The 23,225-nt window shown below is 39.0% G+C and overlaps 1 protein-coding gene across 1 annotated transcript in view; it reads left to right on the plus strand.

Annotated features, from left to right (window-relative positions):
- Positions 1-22,425, plus strand: part of TRAPPC10 (trafficking protein particle complex subunit 10) — a 52,714-nt gene extending 30,289 nt beyond the window's left edge. The window contains exons 9-23 of the mRNA XM_066621156.1: positions 182-296; positions 2,265-2,341; positions 3,536-3,627; positions 4,227-4,367; positions 4,676-4,788; positions 5,647-6,161; positions 8,166-8,307; positions 10,098-10,256; positions 11,510-11,733; positions 13,537-13,637; positions 13,998-14,124; positions 15,196-15,366; positions 16,037-16,214; positions 17,043-17,237; positions 19,027-22,425. Of these exons, the coding sequence (XP_066477253.1) occupies positions 182-296; positions 2,265-2,341; positions 3,536-3,627; positions 4,227-4,367; positions 4,676-4,788; positions 5,647-6,161; positions 8,166-8,307; positions 10,098-10,256; positions 11,510-11,733; positions 13,537-13,637; positions 13,998-14,124; positions 15,196-15,366; positions 16,037-16,214; positions 17,043-17,237; positions 19,027-19,265 (2,589 nt within the window). The 3' untranslated portion in view covers positions 19,266-22,425. The remainder of the gene's footprint in view (positions 1-181; positions 297-2,264; positions 2,342-3,535; positions 3,628-4,226; positions 4,368-4,675; positions 4,789-5,646; positions 6,162-8,165; positions 8,308-10,097; positions 10,257-11,509; positions 11,734-13,536; positions 13,638-13,997; positions 14,125-15,195; positions 15,367-16,036; positions 16,215-17,042; positions 17,238-19,026) is intronic.
- Positions 22,426-23,225: the final 800 nt, after the last annotated feature.

Below are 23,225 nucleotides of genomic sequence, written 5' to 3' on the forward strand. Positions count from 1 at the left end.
ATGGTGATAGTTAATAGTCCAAACAATTTTTTTAATTGTTCCACTCTTGAGTCCCATAACCCCCATCATTTGGTTCCCACAGTGTCATGGGTATAGCCCTGGTTAAGAATCTCTGTACCAAACACTGCTTTTTATATTGCTCTTACCTTGAAATGAATTTTCATAACTTCGTTTTTTACAGTTGAAATCTTTGGGTTACCTGTGTGGACTTGTGTCAGAAAAGGGACCTGATTCAGAAGATCTTAATAGAACCGTTGATCTTCTAGCAGGACTTGGAGCAGAACGTCCTGAAACAGGTATTGTGAAAAACCTTTTACTGCTTCTGAATATAGTTTAAAAGTTTTTGATAGCAAAAAAGGGGGGTTGATGTTGCTATCTGGTCTTAGCGTATGTAAATTGGACTATTACTAAACCCAACAAAGGCAAAGATCTCTTTGTTGTGTACAGTAATGCATGTGTCGCATTTTACTACAGTAGACAAAAATGTGTGTAACTCTGCACACACATAACAGATGCTGGGAATTTGGGTTTCTCAGTATATATTTAATATACAGTATAGATTTAATGTACTAGATTGTAAATTGGTTAAGACTGTTTTTCAAATGTCACTTTATTTGGGCTGTACAATGAACACTGAAGATCAGTATTTCCCTACATTCCAAAATGAGGCAGGGAAGTACTGTGTTTCTGATAAAATTTCTGCACTGAGTTTTTTTATGAGTTGAAAAACTCAAACTCAAGCGTAGGCCTTGAATCGTATAGAAATCTGCCAACATTGTCATCTTAATTTGGATAATGTGTAAATAAGCTCAGTCATTTATGAGGCCATTATGTCTTCTGGGGGTGGGAAGTGGTTATGAAAAAATAAAAGGTTTGGGGGGGACTTGTTATGGTCAAAATCCTTTTTTTTTTTTTTTTTTTTTTTTTGGTAGAATTTGGTTACTAATAAAACTTTATAGTGCCTGGGAGGGGGTGGAGATCCTAGCATAACAGTGAGAATTATATCCTTTGAGCATTTAAATCTCTCTCCCTGCTCACCACCTAGTGCCTTTTGTCCTGCATTTTGCCCCCATTCTCAAGTTGAGAATCCCCATACACATCCTGTGTCTCACGGATGGGAAGAACATTCCTAATCCCTTGGTTGCCTTTGTGTCTACCCTTCATGTTATAACCACTCCAAACTTTGACACAACAACAGTTTCTATATCTAACTCCCCTCGTATAGACAGTTCAATATAGAGATACCTAGCTCTTGTTTTATAGGCAATAAAAAGGCCTGATATTGAACCACACGTCTGATGCCTACTGTAAACCTTAGAGCAGTGTTTCTCAAACTGTGGGTCGGGACCCATTAAGTGGGTCGCGAGCCAATTTATATTTTATTTTTAATATATTAGACTTGATGCTACTATGGTTTGTAACTGCATTTGATGAAATGTTAACAGACCAATTTGGTTATATGTAACACACTGTACTTTTAACAAGCTACTCTATATTCTTTTAACAATGATACTAAATGGGATTTACTCCGGGTAAGTGTAGGTGGGATTGCAGCCTAGGATTGTTAAAAATTTTTCCTGCTTGATGATGTTACTTCTGGTCATGACATCACTTCCGGTGGGTCCTGACAGATTCTAATTCTAAAAATGAGTGGGTTCCGTAGCTAAATGTGTGAGAACCACTGCCTTAGAGAATGGCCTATTCAACAACTTGATACCTAGTTTAAGACTGGGTACATACTTTTATTTTTACAGAAATTCCAGGCTTTGATGCTAAGCTACAGTCTTAGCACTTAGCTTCAGTATCTGTGCTTCACCAAGGTTGCATTGGTCTCGGTGCTTGCTTTCTACATATGGGAACTCCACGGTTGGATTTCTGAGACCATAGCATTTTCACTTTATTTTACTACTTCCGTTTATCTCTGTCTTGCATCTGAAATGCCTTGGGATTGTGTAACACTGCCCCAATTTGGAATGTGTTCTCATTGGGACACTATTCTTTCAGGGTGCTAGGTTTTCAGTTACAGACTTAAGTGATGCCTATTTCTTTATTAAAGTATATCCTTAACATGGGAACTATCCAGGATGCACAGAGTACTTCTTTTTGGCATTTTCTATCCCATCTTCTGTTGTGAAATGGACCCTTAAACCCACATAATGTTAAGTTTAGAGAGATCTCTTAAAACGAGTGCATCTGCCATTTTCCCGTGTGACTTTATTGTGCCCTTTCAAGCAGGAATCTTATGACCTGTTTTATTTTTGAAGCTAATACAGCACAATCTCCTTATAAGAAACTCAAAGAGGCCTTATCATCGGTAGAAGCTTTTGAAAAGCACTATTTAGTAAGTATATCATAAATATTCTACCTGTACAAGCTGAAGAGATCAGAATATCAGCATGTAGTAAATAGGAGACTACTTTGGGCATATCATTGGATAAACTGAATATTTTTGGAATAATGCTATTGCAAAGTGTTTCTTTGTTTATTTGAGAAATTACTTGGTTATACTTGTGAATAACTTTTCATATACTGAATGTAACTAACTTAGGGCACAATTCTAACTGGGTCTACTCAGAAGTAAGTCCCTTTTTGTTCATTGGGGCTTACTCTTAGGAAAGTGTGGTTAGGATTGCAGCCCATATGTTTGAAACGTGGATAATGAAAAATCAAAACTAAAAATATTGACCAAAGCAGTCCTTAAGTGGTAAATCTATTTACTAATTTGTAAATGGCATTATAGAACCAAGCAATGGTTTAAAATCATGTTTTTCATAATGCAAATATTTTGTGCAATATATAGACATTCCTCTGTTCCTTTCCAGAGCTTTCTGACTTTTCTCATTCCCAAAGTGTTCAGTCATTCAAAGTGAGCATTTTGGGGTTCTAGCTGCCTTACCCCACAAAAAGTCATTCCTTTGAGTCAAGAGATTCTCAGTGGGGGATCACTTGTGGAATATTTTTTGCCCATTTTCTAGGGATTTCCCCCTGCTGTATTGCATCTCACACTATTGTAAAGGACCCTCAGGAACAGCTGTGGGGTGTGCAGCCAGGGAGCTTCAGCGAAGAAGAAGGATGGGGAATGGCTTGCTTTTGCATTATTGCACTATATGGGAACAAATGATCTCCGGTGGCATGCAAGCTGTCTTTTTCTGATCCCTGATAAATCTAATGTTATGACATGTCAAATGTTGTCCTTCAGATCAGGTGACATGATTAAAGGGGTGGTACTGGACCCACAGACAGTCTTGCAAAGCTGCATCACATGACTTTTAAAAACTACATAGGACCTACTGTCATGTGAAATTTTTGTAACTGGCAGCTGGAAATGTGCAGTTTTTATAGTAAGGTAGTACATTGAAAGAAACCGTGGTTGTGTTCATTCACCACCTGAGCCATGCTCAAGTAAGAGCCACGCTCTTACCAACTATAAACTTATGGGGCATTTTAATAAGGTTAAACGCAAAGTGTACTGATATTTTTCTGGAGCAGAGATCTGTTTTAATACAGATAGCCTTAAAAACTTTCTTGTACCTAGGATCTTTCCCATGCAACCATTGAAATGTACAAAAACATTGGAAGGAACCGCTCAGCAAAACTGGTTGGCAAGGATCTAGCAGAGTTTTATATGTAAGCAATCTTCTAAACTGTTTGTTGTTTGTTTGTTCAGAAAGGGACATCTCTGTTAAGATTCCACTTTGGCATGTGTTCTGCTAAATAATTGCTGATTAAAACCAGATTCTCACTAGGTTGACCAGGTAGCTTTCTTATATTACTGAAACAAAGATAAGTTTCTCAAAATGTTTATCTGTTGTCTTGATAGCTACATCCTCAAGACCTATCCTTATTCCCATTTTTTTTTACAAGGGTTTGAAATCCAAGTTAGGGAAGAGGAAAGCATTGTCTAGTTTAGATTTGTACAGCAAACAATAACTTGATTGTTTCTGTGTAGAAAGAAATCTGTGGCTTAGATGGAATGAGATCGACAGCTTATTATAAACTGAGTGACATTAGCCATAAATTTTAGTAATGTTCCTCATATACATTGCATGTTGTGATATTAGATCAGTAAACTGTTTTATCAATACTCCATTTTTGTAATGGGTGTATTTTGCAAGGAAAAGGTTTGTATAAAATGTTAACTTTTTTATATAAAAAGTTTTGTATAAAAACATTAACATTTTAATATATAAAATATTAACATTAACCTTCCCCTTTCCCTTTCCAAGGAAAAAGAAGAGTCCTCAAAAGGCTGAGGTTTATCTTCAAGGAGCATTAAAAACCTATCTTGCTGAAGGCTGGGCATTGCTTATTACACATACTCGAAAGCAGCTAGCAGAATGTCAGAAACACCTTGGACAAATTGAAAAGTATCTTTCAAAAGAGGGAGAAGATGATGTTGAACCAGAGCACATATTTTAGTTGACAGTGGAAAGTAGAGACATTTTATAATCTAAGATGCATTGTGTATAGCGGAATGTCTAACATTTTATCTATGTTAGGTTTTAAATGTAGTATAAAGTGTGATCTGAGGTTTATTAGGATTGTTGGGTAGTTAATTCATGGGCACTTCTATTCATGGAATAGCTCTCCATATACTCTCAATATACAGTAATTCATTTTGTTGTATCATAGTTGTAATGTGGTTCTCTTTTATGCCTCCTTAACTTTATGCTAGTTATCTTCAAACAAGCAGCCTTTTAGCTGGTGATGATAATTTAACAGAAGAAGAGCGCAAGCACTTTTGCCAAGAAATATTAAATTTTGCCAAACAGCCTTCAGATGGTGAAGGTGAGGTTTTTGAAAAAGTCGTCTTGTTAAACTTAGGCGAGTTGTATCATATTACTACTTTTGAGAATAAAGCTAGTAAATCCACTGTTGTCGGAATGTATTATGCAGCAAGACTTGGTTTCACTACCTTGCATCAAAACAAATTTTGATGGTAATAACTTTCTGTGAGAGTTTGCCTGTTAACTTGCTACAGTTATAACATGTTACCCTCTCTGCATCCAGAAAGAATGTATTAAAATTGCCTGCTAAACTGTCAGAACTTAATGAGGTATTTGACAGGATTCCATTGGGGGGAGGGAATCAGTGCCTTGCCTTCGTTGTTTCTTGTGCCCCTCTCACATTCCTTCTCATGTCCACTCTCTTTGTCCCTTCTCATGCCTGACAAAATTGCAATAAATTATGCAAAATAGTATAAATGGCAGAATTATACAAGAAAGAAAAAATTGTGAAGGTTACAGATCTCTGTGCTGCTTGGGGGAAGAACTTCTCACTCCCCCTTTAATACAGGATACACACCATCCTGGCTTAGCTTTATTAAATTGCCCTCCTTCCATGTCTCTAGCCAGGAAAAACTATGTAATTATGACTTGGATCTGATGAGCTGTCATAAGTGAGCTCAAAAAACATTTCCGACCTTTACAGAGGCTACAAAAACCTCAGAAATATTAGCCACTTTGCATCTTAGATACAGTCAGTGTGCTATAAAATCTAGTCTTATAATTAAGTGCGGTGACACAGCCGAGCCATTCTGTAAGAAGGGGATGTCTTTTATTTCCTTTATTATTCATAACTGAATGAATGGAAACATTTGCTTTAGCTACACTGATACGTGATTTGTATCGCCCTCTTGATTTCCAGGTCAGAAAGTTACATTATCAATGAATTCCTTCGCACAGTTGAAGAATTTACATTTTGATCCTCCTAATGCTGTGGTCCATGTGGGTGGCATGCTCTCTATTGAACTGACATTGGCAAACCAGATGCCTATCCCAGTGAATGTGGATCAAATTGCTGTCAATGTCCATTTCAGCATTGAAAAAAATAGCTATCGGAAGACAGCTGAATGGCTCACAAAGCACAAGACTTCCAATGGTATTATCAACTTTCCAAATGAGGTTGTAGGTCTCTCTCTATCAAGAAGTAGCTTGCCAATGCTGGAGTTGTATGAGATGTATGAAAGGAGTCCCTCGGATAATTCTTTGACCACGACAGGTATCATCTGCAAAAATGTGCACATGCTGCTGCGAAGGCAGGAGAGCAGCTCTTCTTTGGAAATGCACCCAGGGCTGACTCTGGAGGATGGTGCCCACCTGTTAAAATGTAGCAACTTAATATTGGAACCAGGGGTCAATAAAATAACTTTCAGAACCCAGGTATGTTTCTTTAGTAGAAGGCAGGCTGTGATCCAGTGCTGCTCCCTTGCTATGGCTTTGTAACTTGGCTGCTTCCTTCTTCACCCCTGCATCTGATCTTGACCTAGCTAGAAGAAAAGCTATTAGCTATGCCATTGTGAGCGACTGGTTTTGTGATACAGGAATCTAGCATGACTCATTAAAATAATTTTTGCTGCTCTAAGTTTTAGCTTAGCTAACAGCGAGAATTCAACATGCCGTGTCTCTCCCACCTATTGTACTCAGAATCAGAATGCCACAGAAAAGGGTAAATATGTTTTGATTTTGGTGAAATGTGCTCAGAATGAGTCTTAAAAGGTAGGGGTGTCGTTTTAAAAATACAGGTGGATCCTCGTATCTGTGGATTCAGTTATCTGTGGATCTGCCCTGTCCCCACATATGCATTAATGTTGTTTAGATCTTTACTGGGGCAAAGATGTTCTTGCTTTTACAGGTCGCTATAAGCATTCAACCTTATAGCAATGTGCAGGCAGGCTAGATTAACACTAAAATGGAGCAGTTGACTTCCATCTTCCTGTTGCATTGATCTAGTCTTTTCAAGCATTCAGGCTGCTGCCTGCCTGCCTGCCTGCGCATCACTATAAGGTTGAATGCTTATAGTGACCTGTAAAAGCACAAATGTCTATGCCTCGGTAAGGATCTAAACAATGTTAATGGAGGCTTGCAGGGACCACAGAGACAGGGCCACACCTCCTGTATTAGTGGTTTCCATATCCACAGGGGGCTGTGGAACAGGTCTATGGATATGGGAGCATGCCTGTATTGGGTTGGATGCAGAAAATGTGTGAGAAGAAGCTTACGAGTGAGTTTTCTGGCCCTTTTCAGTACAACTGAAAACAGCTATTGCTTATGAATTTGGTTTCTGTTTTTGGGGGCGGGGTGAGAGGATATTATATATTTGCATTACAAAGGATTGTCAGTGTATTTAAGTGAATTAGAGTGAATTCTCTAAAACAGTGTTTCTCGAACTGTGGGTCAGGACCAACTAGGTGGGTTGCAAGCCAATTTCAGGTAGGTCCCCATTCATTTCCGTATTTTATTTTTAGTATAATAGACTTGATGCTCCCATGGTATGTGACTGCATTTGGGGGATTGTTACAGAGCTGTACTTTTAACAAGCTACTATGTATATTCTTTTAACAATGACAGTAAATGGGATTTACCCCAGGGTAAGTAACCCTGAAGGATTGCAGCCTAGGATAGTTAAAAATTTTCCTGCTTGATGATGTCACTTCTGGTGGGTCCTGACAGATTCTCATTCTAAAAAGTGGGTCCTGGTGCTAAATGTGTGAGAACTACTTCTCTAATACACTATTTTTGGCAACATTCTCACATTCAGTATGAATGGTTTTGTGAAATACAGGTTGAGTCTCATTATTTACGAGGGTTCCGTTCCCAGAACTCACTTGGGTGGCAAAAATCAAACTAAAGCAAATCAATTTAAAAAACTAAGTTCCTGTCATGTGGTGGGGATGGGGTGGGGTGGAAGGGAGGGGCTTTACTTTGCCTTGGAGAGAGAATCAGCCTGCTGCCCTCTCTTACATTAACAAGGCTATTGTTACTGTTTTCCTTTAATTTAAAGGTCCCTTCTCATCAAGTTGAGATAGAAAAATCTATGGAATCTGTGGATGATTAGGTTATACCTGCAATCCCTTGTATGACTTTCTCTACAATAGTAAGAAAAGCCGTTTTAAAAACGGCTGATTTTAAACTGATTTTAAAGGGATGCATTTTTCCCCTTCTCCAGGGATCAGCACATTCTTCCTCATTTGCAGAGGCCATTTGTGCTGAATCAAATCTGTGTATAAGAAACCCATGTATAACAAGGTTGCACCTGTAATTGTATGCTTTGTAAATATTAAGAACTACTTTTCTTTATGGTGTTCTGTTAAGTGGCCTTCAAAGGTTCCACGAGAAGTCCATCTCATATGTAAATATATACATATATGTATTTATTTCTGGCAGGGTAAAGAACCCGGGACATATACACTCAGGCAGTTGTGCATTTCAGTGGGCAAAATGCAGTTTGCTCTTCCTCATATTTATCCAATTGTACAGTATGATGTCTACTCTCAGGAGCCACAGCTAAAAGTGGAACCATGTACTGGTAGGTAAAATCATTAAAAGCTATTCATGTTTTTTTTCTTGATACATAGCTAAATGAGTTACTGCTTAATTTAAAATATGTGAAATTTGTGAAAGCTGCCTCAAAAAACTGAACTTCGTAACTACTTTACAACAAGAGACATGTCCATAAAGTATTCATTATTTGAAATACAGTGCAGGCAGCTCTCAATGTAATCTTGATTTGCACACTTTTGAAATAACACAATTTTAAAAGGCTGGAAGTACAATTTGTGCAGGTACCCTATTGGAATAATGCAGTTAATTAGTTGCTAATGAACAACCCTATTCCTGTGGGGGTGAGTCTCCTCTAAAGCCAGAAGGTTTTTTTTTTAAAAAAAAATCCAAAGATAATACATTCACAGAGTTTTTGAGGTGGCTGTGGCTTCACTTGTAAAACTCCAAGGAGCAGTAATGGACTGGAGGGCTGAACTGGAGCCTGCAAAAAAACAGGGATGGGAACTTGAGTCGTGAAAATGCACATTTTTTGGTGACCTATTAACTCGTAAGTTATGTGCATGGAAGACTTGGAAAAACACTTGAGTGTTTGAGTGCCCCCTGATTTGGCACTCATCCCCATGTATGCAGACTTGAGTCTGCCTGTATCTGCATGTGCTTGTTTGCTATTTTTGTGGTGTGAATGACTTTGTGGAGCCATCATTCCAATCAGGTGAGCTGCAGGGAGTTCCAGCCATGAGACAAGGAAGGGTTAATGTTTTCCACTTACAATGAATAGGGGGAGAGGCAGGAGCAGGCTTTTTGCCTGTCTGTGATAAGAAAGAAGCAAAGGATGATTATTGGATGCAGGAGGAGGAGCCCAAGGGGGTTCTTACCTTACGATTGGCTGCAGAACCCCAGGGAGAGAAAGAAAGGAGGCAGGGAATTTTTTTTTTGGGGGGGGGGGGGAAGGAGGTGGTTTGTAGCAATCACTCTTTCCTCAGCATAGCTGTTACTTGGGGGGGGGAGGAACCCTCATTGAATGGCCAGTGCAAATGGGACTACTTCTGAGTAGAGCTGCAAAGGATCTGGTCATCCTGGTAAGCCTTACAGCTGCTCCACATGACCCTTCCTGCTGCTTCTGTTCCTGCTCTCAGACAGTCCCTCCCACCCCTCCTGCCCACTTTACAGATGGAATGGGACAGCAGGGAAGTTTTTAAAGTGCTCTTCCCCCCACACGCACTGAACCTGGCAGCCCTCCCCATTTTTTTGTGGCAGGCTTTTTAAAGTTGGGGGGGGCGACTCGAGTCACAAAAAGGCAACTTTTTGTGACTCAGAAAGTGCCCCCGTTATGACTTATTCTATTTAAGTCGCAGGGGGCAGTAACTCTAGACTCAACTTGAGTCAAGCCCTGCTGAATTTTTCCATCTCCGCAAATAAGTGACAGAGAAGGTAGCAAAGGGAGACCCTTGGGGGGGGGGAGATTTTTGCCACTCATTATGAGAGAGGGAGCAATCCCCTATGGTTGCCTCTTGAAGAAGCAGCAAGTGGGTTTTTTCCCAGTAGATAACTGACAAGAGGTCCTGGGACTAAACTCTTACTGTTTTCTCAGTTTCCTTGCTGCCATTTTTTCCTCTCATTGCTTTCTCTGCCATTGTCGTTAGTGGCCATTCCCAGTAATATCCCTCCTCAATCTTCTCCCTAAGTCATCTTGGGCAAGCAGAAGTCACCAGTAATCACCCTGCGTATTAAATGACTTGTCCCATAAACCAGGCTAGTCCAATTGTTTCCTCTGGGAAAAATGTATCTATTCACCCCGCCTTTTCCCCCTTTCAGATAGCCTTTTGGCTGGAATTCCTCAGAAGGTAAAATTTACAGTGACTACAGGCCATTACTCTATAAAGAATGGAGATGCACTGCAACTCAGTAATGCTGATGCCATGCCAGTCTTATACCATCCAGAGAGCAAAGCCGTGATCTATTCAAATACCAGAGGTATGCAGTTTTGATAATACCCACATTTTAGTTGGCGGGGGAGGGGAGTGAAATTCTTACAAATAAAGTTTAAAAACGCTCACAGGTTTTTTAAAAAACAGCGGGTGTGAAAGAATAGCAGCCTATTTTATAGCAGCATCTCCTTTAACATAGGAGGTTTGAGCTTCTGATGACAAACGTAGGCCACAACTGGTGTAGTATTTAGTTATTGTAAGGAGCTGTTTCCAGTGTGTTGCTTTTCCATTCATTTCTCATCATACTCTTATAAAATACTCATGCACAAATTAATTTTTGAAATGGCTGCAAACTGTAATTTTAGGCAGAATTGACATTTTGAGGATAACCAGGCACTAGACAAGCAAATGTATTCATTTGGCCATAATTAAACAATGTTAAAATATTGGTACAAAATAGTCTCCCTGAGATACCTTCAGGGGCTCCACAAGCACACCATAGGTGGCTGCCATCTGCCCCTGCACTGTTTATTCAGCTATCCATCCTTCCCTCCTCCCCCTATTCACGGCTCACTTTCCTCATTCCCCTCCTGGCTCTTTGCTGGATTCGGTTTTGAGTACAGTGCTGTGCCATTTTGCCCATGCTCCAGCCCTCTGGGGCTCCCTGAAATTCCACGTGTGCACTGGTGGGACTCCCTGAGATTCCTCTTTAGGACCACTCTGGAGTCCAAAAAGTTGAAGAATGGCTGCACTACATGCAAGCATTGCATTGTACCCAAAGTATTGAATTGATTAAGGCTGCAATCCTGAGCACACTTTCCTAGGAGTAAGCCCCACTGTGGCATCCATTGAACACAGTGGGACTTACTTTTGAGTATGTGTGCATAGGATTGTGCTGTAAGATGTATTTATATAATGCATACAAGGACCAAAACCTTTCAATTTTGCTTTGTTCAAGGAGAGTAAATGTTGTGGGCAATGTAGAACAATTAAATAAAATTAGATTAGATCTTAAAGTTCCCTTCTTCCTGATCTTTGGTTCTAATTCATTATTGCTTTGCCTACAATCCTATGTATACATCAGTTGGGAATAAATACCACTGAATTTAATAGGCCTTATTTCTAAATTGACATGTATAAGATTGCATTGTTGGTTTTTTATCTACACTTTTTTCAGCATTTAATGTCTACACTTTTCCTTTTGGAACACAATCTTCAAAGCTTTCTTTTGGATAATTCCATGCATGAAATGATGACTCTAAATTATAGAACCTATTGATTTCTATTTCACAATTGTAGAAAAGGCATTGGAAGCATCACTAACAATCCAGTCATCTGAGAAAATCACAAGCATCAGCTTGCCAGTGGCTCCTGCTTATCACATAATTGCCTTTGAACTTGAAGTTCTATACTTGCCATCAACCCCAGTATGTATGATGGAAAATGAGAACCTAGCTAAAGAGGGGAGAAAGAGCAAAGAGAAGGAGTCATCTTACAGTTGCATGGCTACTGTTGACCAAAAAGTAAGCAGCTATGAATTGTAGGTTCTTCATATTAAAAACTTGGCTCCAGAATATTAAAATAGGGGTTGTGTAATAAGCAATTTATGATTCCAAGTTGTATTAAAATAATGCTACTAAAGTCAATTGTGACTAATTTATCTCATTGATTTCACTGATGCTTAGGATACAACCCACTATTGGTATCATTTAACTTTCCTATTAAAAATGCTGACTACTATAGGTTGTTGAATGTCATATTTTACACTGCTGCTAAAATGTAAGCATAATTGCATTTTAAAGGTTTCTCTGGTATCTCACTTTGGCCCCTAAAAAGGGACATTATGCGATAATACAGGCAGGACCCCACATCTGCAAATCCAGGGGGTCCCCACATGTCCACTAGCATTATTTAAATGCTTACTGGACTGAAAATGTTCTTGCTTTACAGGTTGCTAAAAGCATACAAACTCACAGCGACATGAAGGCTGCCTTTTGGCATCCTGAACACTTGAAAAAACTTGATTGAGGTTAACAGGAAGCAAAAGTTAACTGCTTCCTGCTAAACTCAATCTAGTTTTTTCAAGTGTTCATGCTGCTGGGAGGCAGCCTGCACATCACTATAAGCTGGTATGCTTATAGCAACCTGTAAAGCAAGAACATTTTCAGTCCGGTAAGCATTTAAATAACTAATAGATGTGTGGGGGCAGCAAAGACAGGGTTACCCCTATCTGCAGGGGTCACTGCACTGGATCCCCTGTGAATAAAGTGGTATGCCTGTATATTTCTTCACTATTCTGGACAATATATCAGCTTTAACATGAAAGTAATTCCTTTTTTGTTGAAATAAACAGCAAAGTCTACCAAGGGTTTGTTGTTGGCAACCTTCAGTCTCGAAAGACTATGGTATCGCGCTCTGAAAGGTGGTTCTGGAACAGCGTCTAGTGTGGCTGAAAAGGCCAATTCGGGAGTGACAATCCCTTCCACACTGGGAGCAAGTGCAGTCTGTCCCTGGTCTGCCTCCCTGGCTATGGGCCTTCCTTCTTTGCCTCAGACTGTTGGCCAAGTGTCTCTTCAAACTGGGAAAGGCAATGCTGCACAGCCTGCCTCCAAGTGGGTCACTCAGAGGCCAGGGTTTCCCACTTGTTTTGGTCCACTCCTAAGGCCTTCAGATCCCTCTTGCAGATGTCCTTGTATCGCAGCTGTGGTCTACCTGTAGGGCGCTTTCCTTGCACGAGTTCTCCATAGAGGAGATCCTTTGGGATCCTGCCAGACCCAGGGTTTACAAGTTCCTTAATTTCACTCTTGTTCTAGCTAGTTTGTTGTTTTAAAAATTCATGTTCATAGTGTACTGAGGGCCCAACCCTATCCAGCCTCCCAGCACCGGTGCAACCTTTAATGCAGCCCCGAGGTAAAGGAACAAATATTCCCATACCTTGAGGAGGCCTCTCTGACTGCCTCCCCATCACAGGAAGCAGTGCATACCCCATTGGCACAGCAGCACAGGCACTGGAAAATTGGATAGTATTGGACTCTGAGACTATAAATGAGTAGAAAGAAAATGTTGTATGTTGTACAAGATAAATGTTGTATAAGATAAGAAAATGTTTATGTATAAACATAAGAAGAGCCCCACTGGATCAGGCCAAAGGCCCATCAAGTCCAGCTTCCTGTATCTCACAGTGGCCCACCAAGTGCTTCAGGGAGCACAAAAAGGCTCTAGTTCAGATTTACTATAGTTCTCTAACACATTCTAAGAAATTGCAGCTATTAGAATAAAATTATCATTTGGGGTATTTATAAAAATAAAATTTGTTTTCTCTGCAGGTGACCATCGATTGTCCTTGGTCAATTTACTCCACCATTATTGCACTTACATTCAGTATACCTTTCAAGGCCAAACATTCCTTATTATCAGCAGGCAAGAGGTAACCTATGAGTATCTTACCCATTCCATTGTAAAGGCATGTCATCATAGCTAAAGTTTAGTTCAGTGTGAATGGACAGGGAGTGCTGAAAACTTCTTTGCTCCAGTCTGTCGTACATGCTTCATGTCTCTTGTGCTTCAGTTTCATGGTCGGGTGGGTGTTTTTTTGCCTTTTTTTTTTTTACTGAGCACCTCGTTTAAAACATCCAGACTTTGAATACTGTTGCCTGCTTTAATGTGAGTTTCCATGATTAAACAGTGAGATGAATACTTAGAAAATGGTAGTTATCTTACTAGGAAAAAAGTTAGATATGTTTCATAACAGTTCTTTGCAATGTTGATGATTTTTCTATATTTTTAGGAAGTATGTACAGATTTGTGTGCAGAACATGTCAGAAATCTCTTTTCAGTTATCTGACAGTAATCTTAAAAGTTCTGGGAGTTACACAGATCTAAGTCTTGAACCTTTAAACTCCAGAGCTGAACAGGTAAAACATTCAAATTCATTACTTTTCTTAAGCATATCAAATTGAAAGTGTGAATTGCAGCTCAGTATTGCACATTCTTAAGTGCAGAATAATACTAATGAATGAGAGACTGGCCTGTGCAGGAGGTGCCTCTGGGAGGAGAGGAGCCAAATGGCAGTTAGTTCCAGTCAAGCTGACAGAAGGGGGTCTTGCTGTCTTGCCTCTTTTTCTGGAACAGCCAGGTGGAAAATTATAGTGGTGGTTTTAGTCTCCTTGGAAAAACCAAAAGTATATGCATGTTGACTAAAAAATAAGTGGGAGAAATGAAGGGTTCTAAGTAAGGTAGTGGATTGAATAATTCAGGTTAGAAGCTATAATGTGAGTGTTGCAGTGTAATTCATTGTGCACACCATGAGTATGTTGGGATTTACAGTGGACATAATTTTGGGTTGATGCCTACAGTTCAGCTGAAACATAAGCTATCCATCCCACTCTTCAGAACTTGAGTTAAAACTTGAGGAGTCATCTGGGACTTGCACTGGCCTAGAGTGCAGTTAGGATTGTGCCCGTAGTCTATAAAATATTTATAAGCAAAGACTCTTGAGGATAACCAAATATTCTTCACTAACATGACAGAAGGGTTCCTTTATCACTAGGCAGTCCCTGAATGCAGATTTTTCTATCCCTCCTTTGGAAGAGCCTGGACTATGTTGTCAGGGACTTGGAGGCTGTCATAAATGCCCCCCTATATCTTTAGTACATTGTGCCTTTTGCAGGTTGTGATAGTAAGCCATTTAAGGAGCCAGTTCTGGCTAAAGTGCAGGGTACAAATGAATAGCATGGCATATGGTGTGCTATAAATAGATATGTATTCTAAATATTATACAAGAGAGGTTTCTAACATTGTTCACTTATCTGTAACTTCATAAAGGAAAATTTTTCTGCTACTTGGTAATGAGATTATTTAAAAGAATTAATGATTAGAGTACCCCTATAATTTAAAATATTTATATCCCACCCTTTGCTAGTATGTACTAGAATGGCTATCTGTATTTTAATCAGTGAAGAACTGTGATTGCATAACTCTTTCAGCTTATCTACAGCAAGCAAGCAGTATTTTTTGTATGGGAACTGAAGTGGACAAAAGAGCTTCCCTCATCCTTGCAGTGCCAGTTCTCGATGAGCTTTTGTTCGTCTCACTCTGAAGAACATTCACTGTCTCTAAAGCCGTACACATACGAATTCCAGTTGGAAAACTTTTTTGTAAGTTACTAGATCCTTAATATGGAAGAGAGCTAGATTAGAAAGGGGCAAGAACCATCAGAAGAGAAGCAGGTTGATTCAAGAAGTGCACATTAAAAGACTGTTTATTCATATTGCAATGTTGGAACATTTTAAGGACTGATGTGTGCTTTGCACTTGTAGTGTAGAGGCCCCTTGAAACAGTGGGACCTCTTGACAAGTGGCATACATTGCAGCTGTAATTTCTAGAGAGACTTACCTAGAGAATTGTTGCAGTGTGGAGTCTCAAGTGCCACTGCTGAACTACTTGATGTTGGCTGCTAGTGGTAGACACTTACTACATATTGGCAGCTACCTATGACTGAAGCTGTTCTAGATGGAGCTGTTGCTGTATGGGTGCTGTCTCAGGCAGCCATCACATGCAGTGGGTACGGTGTGTGGTACCCGTTGATTAGCTGTTCAAGATTTATGCACTGAAATATCATTTTTATAACAGTTTGAAATTTGAAAAATTCCTAGTTTTTTTAGTCAGGTGATTTTTGTATTTTTGCTTCCAAAGGAAGGGGGTAGATATCTATCCTTCCAGACCTCTTGGGTTTGCAAATATTTGGGTACTTTTTTCTTAACAGCTTTTTAATATTGAATCATATTGTATATATGCTGATTATGAATATCATTGTGTTTCTGCCAGACATTATATAATGTGAAAGCTGAGATTTCCCCCCCATTGGGGGCAGAATATTGTAAAACAGGCTCACTCTGCTCATTAGAGGTGTTGATAACACGCCTCTCGGACCTTCTGGATGTGGATAAAGATGAGGCATTAACGGAGTCTGATGGATACTGTACAACAAAACTAATGTATGAAGGTAGGAATATTGATTAAACTTTATAGTATGGTGTGTTAGGATATTTTCCTGAACTTCAGTTTGATTACTTAATGATAGCTGCAATCCTTTCAAATCATAATCCCAGCATCACACTATAAATACTTGCATCTCCTTCGGAATCTTGGGGCACTATAGTTTTAAACCAATTCAGTTGTTATAGTTTCCCCAAAGGAATTGCAATACTGTAGTTATTGAGTGTTGATTATTATTAGAGATCCTAGTGCATGAGCCTATGCATGTTTGTTCAGAAGAAAGTGCAGCTGAGTCCCAAGAAAGTGCCTAGGATTGTATCCCTAGTTAAATAGAATTAAATCTTCCAGTATTCTGAAGTATACTCACTCCAGTAGCTTCATAGTAATTAGGGATGTTGAACCTGATGCTGTCAGATCCCTATAGGATCATATTGCTTTTGTAATCACCCACAGCCTCATGACTGTGTGTTTCTATGCATGTATTTTGTACAGGACCCTTTAAACCTATGGGTTGTGTTACCAGCATACCTAGTATTGGGGCATGTTAACACATGGCATATAGTAAGATGCTGGTTGAAGTAATTGTTAGTCTTTGCTATGGGCACACCAAGGGGTTAAATTTAAAGAAGATAGCAGTTCCTTGTTCCTCATTTGCTTTCCAGATTAGGGGTTCAAGCAGAGAGCATGTAGATCACCAAAATGTTGACATTTCAGAGCTAGATCTCTGTCATCCTCTTGGTTTACACTGTTGCGTCTCCTAAACTTTACCAGCTTAGGAAAACTAGAGCATATTTACAGTACTTGTTTCCTTTTAACAGCATTTTCTCCATTTCAGTTGTAGACAACAGTAGTAACTGGGCAGTCTGTGGAAAGAGTTCAGGGGTAATATCTATGCCAGTAGCAGCTCAAGCAACTCACAGAGTCCATATGGAAGTAATGCCACTCTTTGCTGGATATCTCCCCTTTCCTGATGTTCGATTACTTAAATACCTCCCTCATCACTCTGCACACTCTACGCAGCTTGATGCTGGTAAGAATGTGTTCATTTAGTGCTTGCCTGTGAAAACCTCTAACAAAATTCTAGAAATTTTCTTTATACAGTTCAATTTCAAAACAATTTATTCAGTAGAAAACCTGAGTAAACCTATGTAAATGGCTTTGTAAACTACTTTTGAAAAACAAGATACAAATATTCATCATCATCCTAGAGGAAGGTTTACATGTGGGACATGAGAATTGGGCTTGTTCAGAAATACTGCAATTTGTCAATTAAGCACATTAGAGAAGTAATTAGATGATAAATATCTAATGCTTCTCAATTAGCCTGTGGGTTGGGGGGGGGGCGAAATGAGCTTGCTTTTACCTTCCTTTTTGTAAAAATCCAGGTTTTGTTCTGAATTGTATATGTAGATGATAAATTTTCAGTACTTGTGATTTAAGAATCTGGATCAGGTGTGTCAAATATAAGGCCCATGGTCTGGGGGCAGCCTGCTTTAACTATTTCAGAAGTAATATGACATGATCACTTGAAGTGTTATACTTTCAGTTCATATTGAATGTATGCGAGGAGAGAGAAGGCATGTTGCTTTTAAAAGATTCAGACCGTTTTTTAATTTTAAGACAACTTGCATATTAAACATCTCCTGTTTTTTCTGATGTGTGAAGGCCTATTAAAGCATTTCCATTTCTCTCCTCATGCTACAGTATACTATTTCTAGCCTTAACTGGAAATGGTGTGTGCTGATTCTTTCTGGTAATGGCCATCGTTAAGCTAAAAGATGAACTAGAAAGTCACACCAGGTTTAGAATGTATTATCAAAAATTTTTGTCACCTGATTCGAATCGGCATTGCAGGCGTCTTCCTGTATTTGCACGGGTTTTGTTCCAAACCACCACCACCCCAGATATGGAAACCGTGAGTATGGGAGAACTCTATGTATAGTACATAGCGGCTTCTGCCCCTCTGTGCCCATTACTGTACCTTCATTTTCATTTAGTACTGCTGGAAGGAGGGTTTTCCTTGCTTTAACATGCTACAAGTAGGAAACTAACTGAACGTTATCAGGAAGTAAGACAGTTCCTGCTTCCTGTTAACGTTCAGTTAGTCTCAATCTAGCATGCAGTCTGGTTGCCTGCAGTTGTATTCTTCAGTGAAGCAAGACTGTTCCTTTGTCAAAGCAAGAAACACCCTGTTTCCAGCAGTACGGAACAAAACGGGAGGTACAGTAATGGGTATGGCGGGTCCCATGGATACAAGGTGACATCTGTACTCACTACATGGCCTTAAAGGATGTGGGATTAGAGCCTGATGACATCCATTATGCACCACCATTTCCTTGGATACCACTATATGGAAAGGATTGTCAAATAACCTGAGCAGAGATCTTAGCAGTTGCTCATGTGTGGAAATTCCAGCAAGCATACAGGACTTCCCCATTCATTGCAATATTCAGTATTGCCTTTCTGCCAAGGCACTTGAGGTAGTCTGCACTGTAATACTCAGTACTGCCTTTCTACCAAGGCACCTGAGGTAGTCTGAAGCCCAGAATCTTAAAATAACAAATGGAAAAGTCAAAACAATAAAAGAGCTAAATTGTCTCAGGCTTTTGGTGGTCTTTTCAGGAGCTGATGGTGGGAGTGAACTGACCTGAGTTTCTCCTTTTAGGTGCACAGCCATTTCTTGGTGTTCTTGTGCTTTAGATGCTTGTATAAATAGTTTATTGAGTTCTGATTCTTAAGTTGGTATTAAAAGTGAATTGATTATATTACTCTGTGTATATTGGCTGTGATGAAAGTTATGTGATCTTGTTTTTAAACAGATAGTTGGATTGAAAATGATAATCTCTCTGTGGACAAGAATATGGATGATCAAGCTGACAATAGTAGCATAAAGAGCAGGGGCAGCATTCATTCAGCAGCCAGTGCAGAACACAAAGGTTTGCCAATGCCCCGTCTGCAATCATTTTCCCCTGGGCAGGTCTTCAACTCCAGCTCTGGCATGCAAGTCCTTGTCATTCCCAGCAAAGATGATCATATTCTGGAGGTCAATGTCACATGACAGCTCTGTGTACATGTGTGTACATATATGCACATGAGACTTTAATATGAATGCACTTTATGGGATCATAACCTGATTGTTCTTCATTGAAACATTCTAACTCTAACAAGGCCTGTGGCACCTCGGCCCTTACTGGCCATGAAAGCATCAGACAATTGTATAAATTTAAATGTACAGTGAAGCTTGTGTCAGCTAGTTTATATTGCTACTTTAGGGTGTTTGTGTAAAATGAATTTTGGGGTTTTTTTCCTCTATCACATCCTGCTGGTAAAATAAAAGATGCTTACTGCGGTGGTTCTTTAATCCAAGCAGCTTCCAGAACTGCTATTTCTTTGAGGATAATTAGATTTCTGTTCAAAGAATATTTCAGGTTGTTATACAATAAGCCTTGCAGTGTGGCTCATAATGACTGAAGTGTGTGCCTTTCTAGTCACACGACTGTCAGGTTTCCTGGACCAGAATAGCTTTCCCAATTCCTATATGATGCGCCATTCTGAATCCTAAACCAACCAGACTAAAAGATTTTAAGTATGTACATTTTCTTGAAGACTGACTTAACTTCTCTTGTGCCTAATATATATGAAATTTTAGTCCTCTAGTACTCTGAATTGATATCATATAGGAAGTCACTTCCTTCATTGGGAAAAACACTGTCACACAAAAACATGCATGTGCGTGCACACTCTCATGGCACATAAGTAGTTAAGTCAGAAATAAAGGTTCACTGGACCACATTTTCCCCCTAAGATTGATATTTAAGCAATTAGAAGTTATTATATTGAACCGGACTATAGATTTTATTAAATATTTGTCACTTGATTTTTTAAACCAAAGTTTCATTTCTTTCCCTAGTTCCAATTGGTATTAAGTTATTATGAACTACAGAGCCATATATACTTATATATATATTTGCACCTTATTCTAGAGTAACCTGAAAAGAAGCAAATAAAGGCAAGGACTGTAGAAAGTCTTGCTTGTCTGCTTTTTCCAGTTTTTTAATGGGAAAATTTAAAGTCTTACAGATGAACTCTTCTGGTCCAGCAAACTGCAGTCACACCATACCAACTGATTATTTTTCAGTTGTAAATTTATTGTACAAATGATTATTTAAAAAGTCTAAACTAACCTAACAGATGTAATGTGTGTGTGTGTATAATTTGCACCAGAAATCAAGGACAAAATAAATGGTTTTTATTTGTGTGCAAGTCGGAGCTTGTAAATAAGTCTAGTGTGTGGAACACTTTTCCAGCTCTCAGAAACTATGTATTTTTGTACATAAGCATTTCTCTAAAATTCACTGCTAGAATCTTAGCTGCTTTTCACTCTGATTTATTTTCTTCTTGCAACCTTATGTGGCCTCTAGGTGAGCAGCCTCTGTTGTATGAACAAGACTTAGAAACAATGAGAATCTTTGGTTTCCAAAGGGTGTGTTTTTTCTTTTCCTGAAGCATCCCTGGGTATGAGGAATTGTCTCAATCTAAATCCCTAAGTATTCCTTGTTGGTATATGTTCAACATTGTATACCTCTTGTTAACTCTTGAAAACTTTTCTCATGCCTTAAGAGCCGCTCAAATTTTATTTTTAGAAGGAGCAAGATAAGACTACGTTTCCCATCAACTTGTCACTTTATTTATGCTCATGAATTACCTTTACAGACTGCTGACAGTCTGCTTGCTTTAATTTGGGGAGGGGGGATTCCAGACCAAAATATTCATTTCTCAACAAAATCACCTGTCCTTACCTTGTTTTGTGTGTTAAAATTAATGAGGCTATATGATGTACACATTCCAATTTTGGTCTAAGCTACAAAATTTATTTAAGCTGGGAACAGTCCTTCACTGAACACTAGTAGACAGCAATTTGAATATAAAAGTGCATATTGAACGTAGTAAACAACTTGATTTCTTGTGAAAAATCCAAAAGCAAGATAAGGTTTTATTAGCAGCGTGGGTAAGTTTTGGTCTGGTTTTGTGTTAAAGCGTGCAAATGCTATCTTGCTTATGTTGAAATGAAAATGCCACAGAAGCTTAGGCTAATCACTACTTGATATACTTGTTTATATTAGGGGAAGGGGATTAATTTCTCTCAAAGATGTAAATAATTGACTCACTTTGCAATGTGTATCTGAAAAATTAAGAATTCTATTTATAGATATCTGTCAAGTTTGTAAATACTATCAGATGGGTTAATGGAGTATAATTTTTGTGAATTTCACAGATTTGTGACTGGAAAAATTAACTCCTAGTATGAACATTAAGTTCAACAATGTGATTTCTACCTGCAGATCTGTGTAAAATCCTATTGTTCTCCACAGAATTAGATGTACAAAAGAAAAATGGTAGGGAAAAGATGTCCAGAAACACTATTGGCTAATTTTATTTCTGATTTAAAACATTGGTGCCATGAAAGTTAGGAAATAAACTGTCATGGGGAAAAATAACTGGAAAACTAGTGGATAAAGTGAATAAAATATTGAATATTTTAAACATTGTTTATGGTTCTCCTGACATTCAACCTTGGTTTATGTATATGTCTCTCATGTTGAGATTTCTGGGTATTACGAGGCCTTAAATATCGAAACTGAGCTACCGGTCAGTTATTTCAGAAAGCTCTTGTATTAATAGTATCTACTGCAGCTCACCCTGGTCTTGGGGAAGAAGCTAACTGAGCAGCAAGGCAGTATTAAGCTACCTTAATTAAGTGGCTTAAATTATGGTGCATGGGCCCTATCCACCTAAGCTCTCATTATATCAGGCCAGCTTTCTGAACCAAGAAGTACCATTAACTCATGTTCTTTTTACATGGCAAAGCTTTGAAAAACAGTACATGTTGTAAAGAGCCACTGTAGATGTAACTCTGTAAATTAAATCTTACTTATGCTACTGCTTAAAATCTTTTTACATATTTTCTGCATTGTGGTGAACCTTTTTGTTGCACACTAGACATGAAAGTGGAGTGTGGAGTTGTCTGAGGGCACCCAATGATTTAACAATGGAATGTGAAGGTAATTCTGGCATTCTGAATAATTTCTTTTGCAGCTGGGGGAAAATTGATTTGTTTTGTATATTGCATACTATCTACCCTCCTGCTAAGAACATCACATGATCTCATATTCAATCTGTACTGTTGTTCTATTCAAAAAATATAGCTCTTCCTTGAACTGTTCTGCTTCAGCTGCTGCCTGGAATGCTATGAAAATTTTCTACGCTGCTTTTTGGTGCTATAAGGAGCAGGGATGCTACCTTTTTGTAATGTAATTGTAAAGGCAAAAGAACTGACATCCAGGGCTATTAAAAACCATGACAGCAAACTAGGGGAGCCAAAAAATTGTACAGTCTGCAAAAAAGTCACTAAAGAGCTCAAGTGGCAACTGGCTTGTGTGTGGGATAAGAATGCTTCAGCGTTATTAAGATAAGAACCTTGGGCACTGTGTCATGGAGTCTCCAAAGCGGTGGGGGGGAGGGAAGGGCTCCCACGGGAAGAGGTGGTCTTTTGACGATTTTAGCCCCAAGCCAGCTAAAGCACTTACATAGTAATCACTACTTTGAATTTTGCCCCAAATGAATGGGAAGTTAGTAAAGATGGAACAAGGAAATATGATCCCAGAAACTTACAGTAGACACTACTCTGGCAGCCATATTTTGCACCAGTTGCAGCTTCTGATCAATCTGACATAATATGTAGTGGTATTGAAGCTGAAGGTAAAAGTGGCCAGACTTGGAATACGATTGTTCTGCTTAAACCTCTTGGTTTCAGAGAGAGAGCTAGTAGGGAGAGAGAATTTCTTCCATCTGTGTGTCATACTGCAGCCCTTTTACTCTTATATGGAACATGAATTGACTTGAGCACTTGGCTTGATGGCCAGATGCCACCACCACATGGAAGTCCGAAAATTTGATGTTTTATACAATGTATCAGAATAGAATAGACTGACTTACATGACCTCTGAATTCTCTGGTG

The sequence above is a fragment of the Tiliqua scincoides genome, chromosome 3 (genome assembly GCF_035046505.1).
Source record: "Tiliqua scincoides isolate rTilSci1 chromosome 3, rTilSci1.hap2, whole genome shotgun sequence".
NCBI lineage: Eukaryota > Metazoa > Chordata > Lepidosauria > Squamata > Scincidae > Tiliqua > Tiliqua scincoides.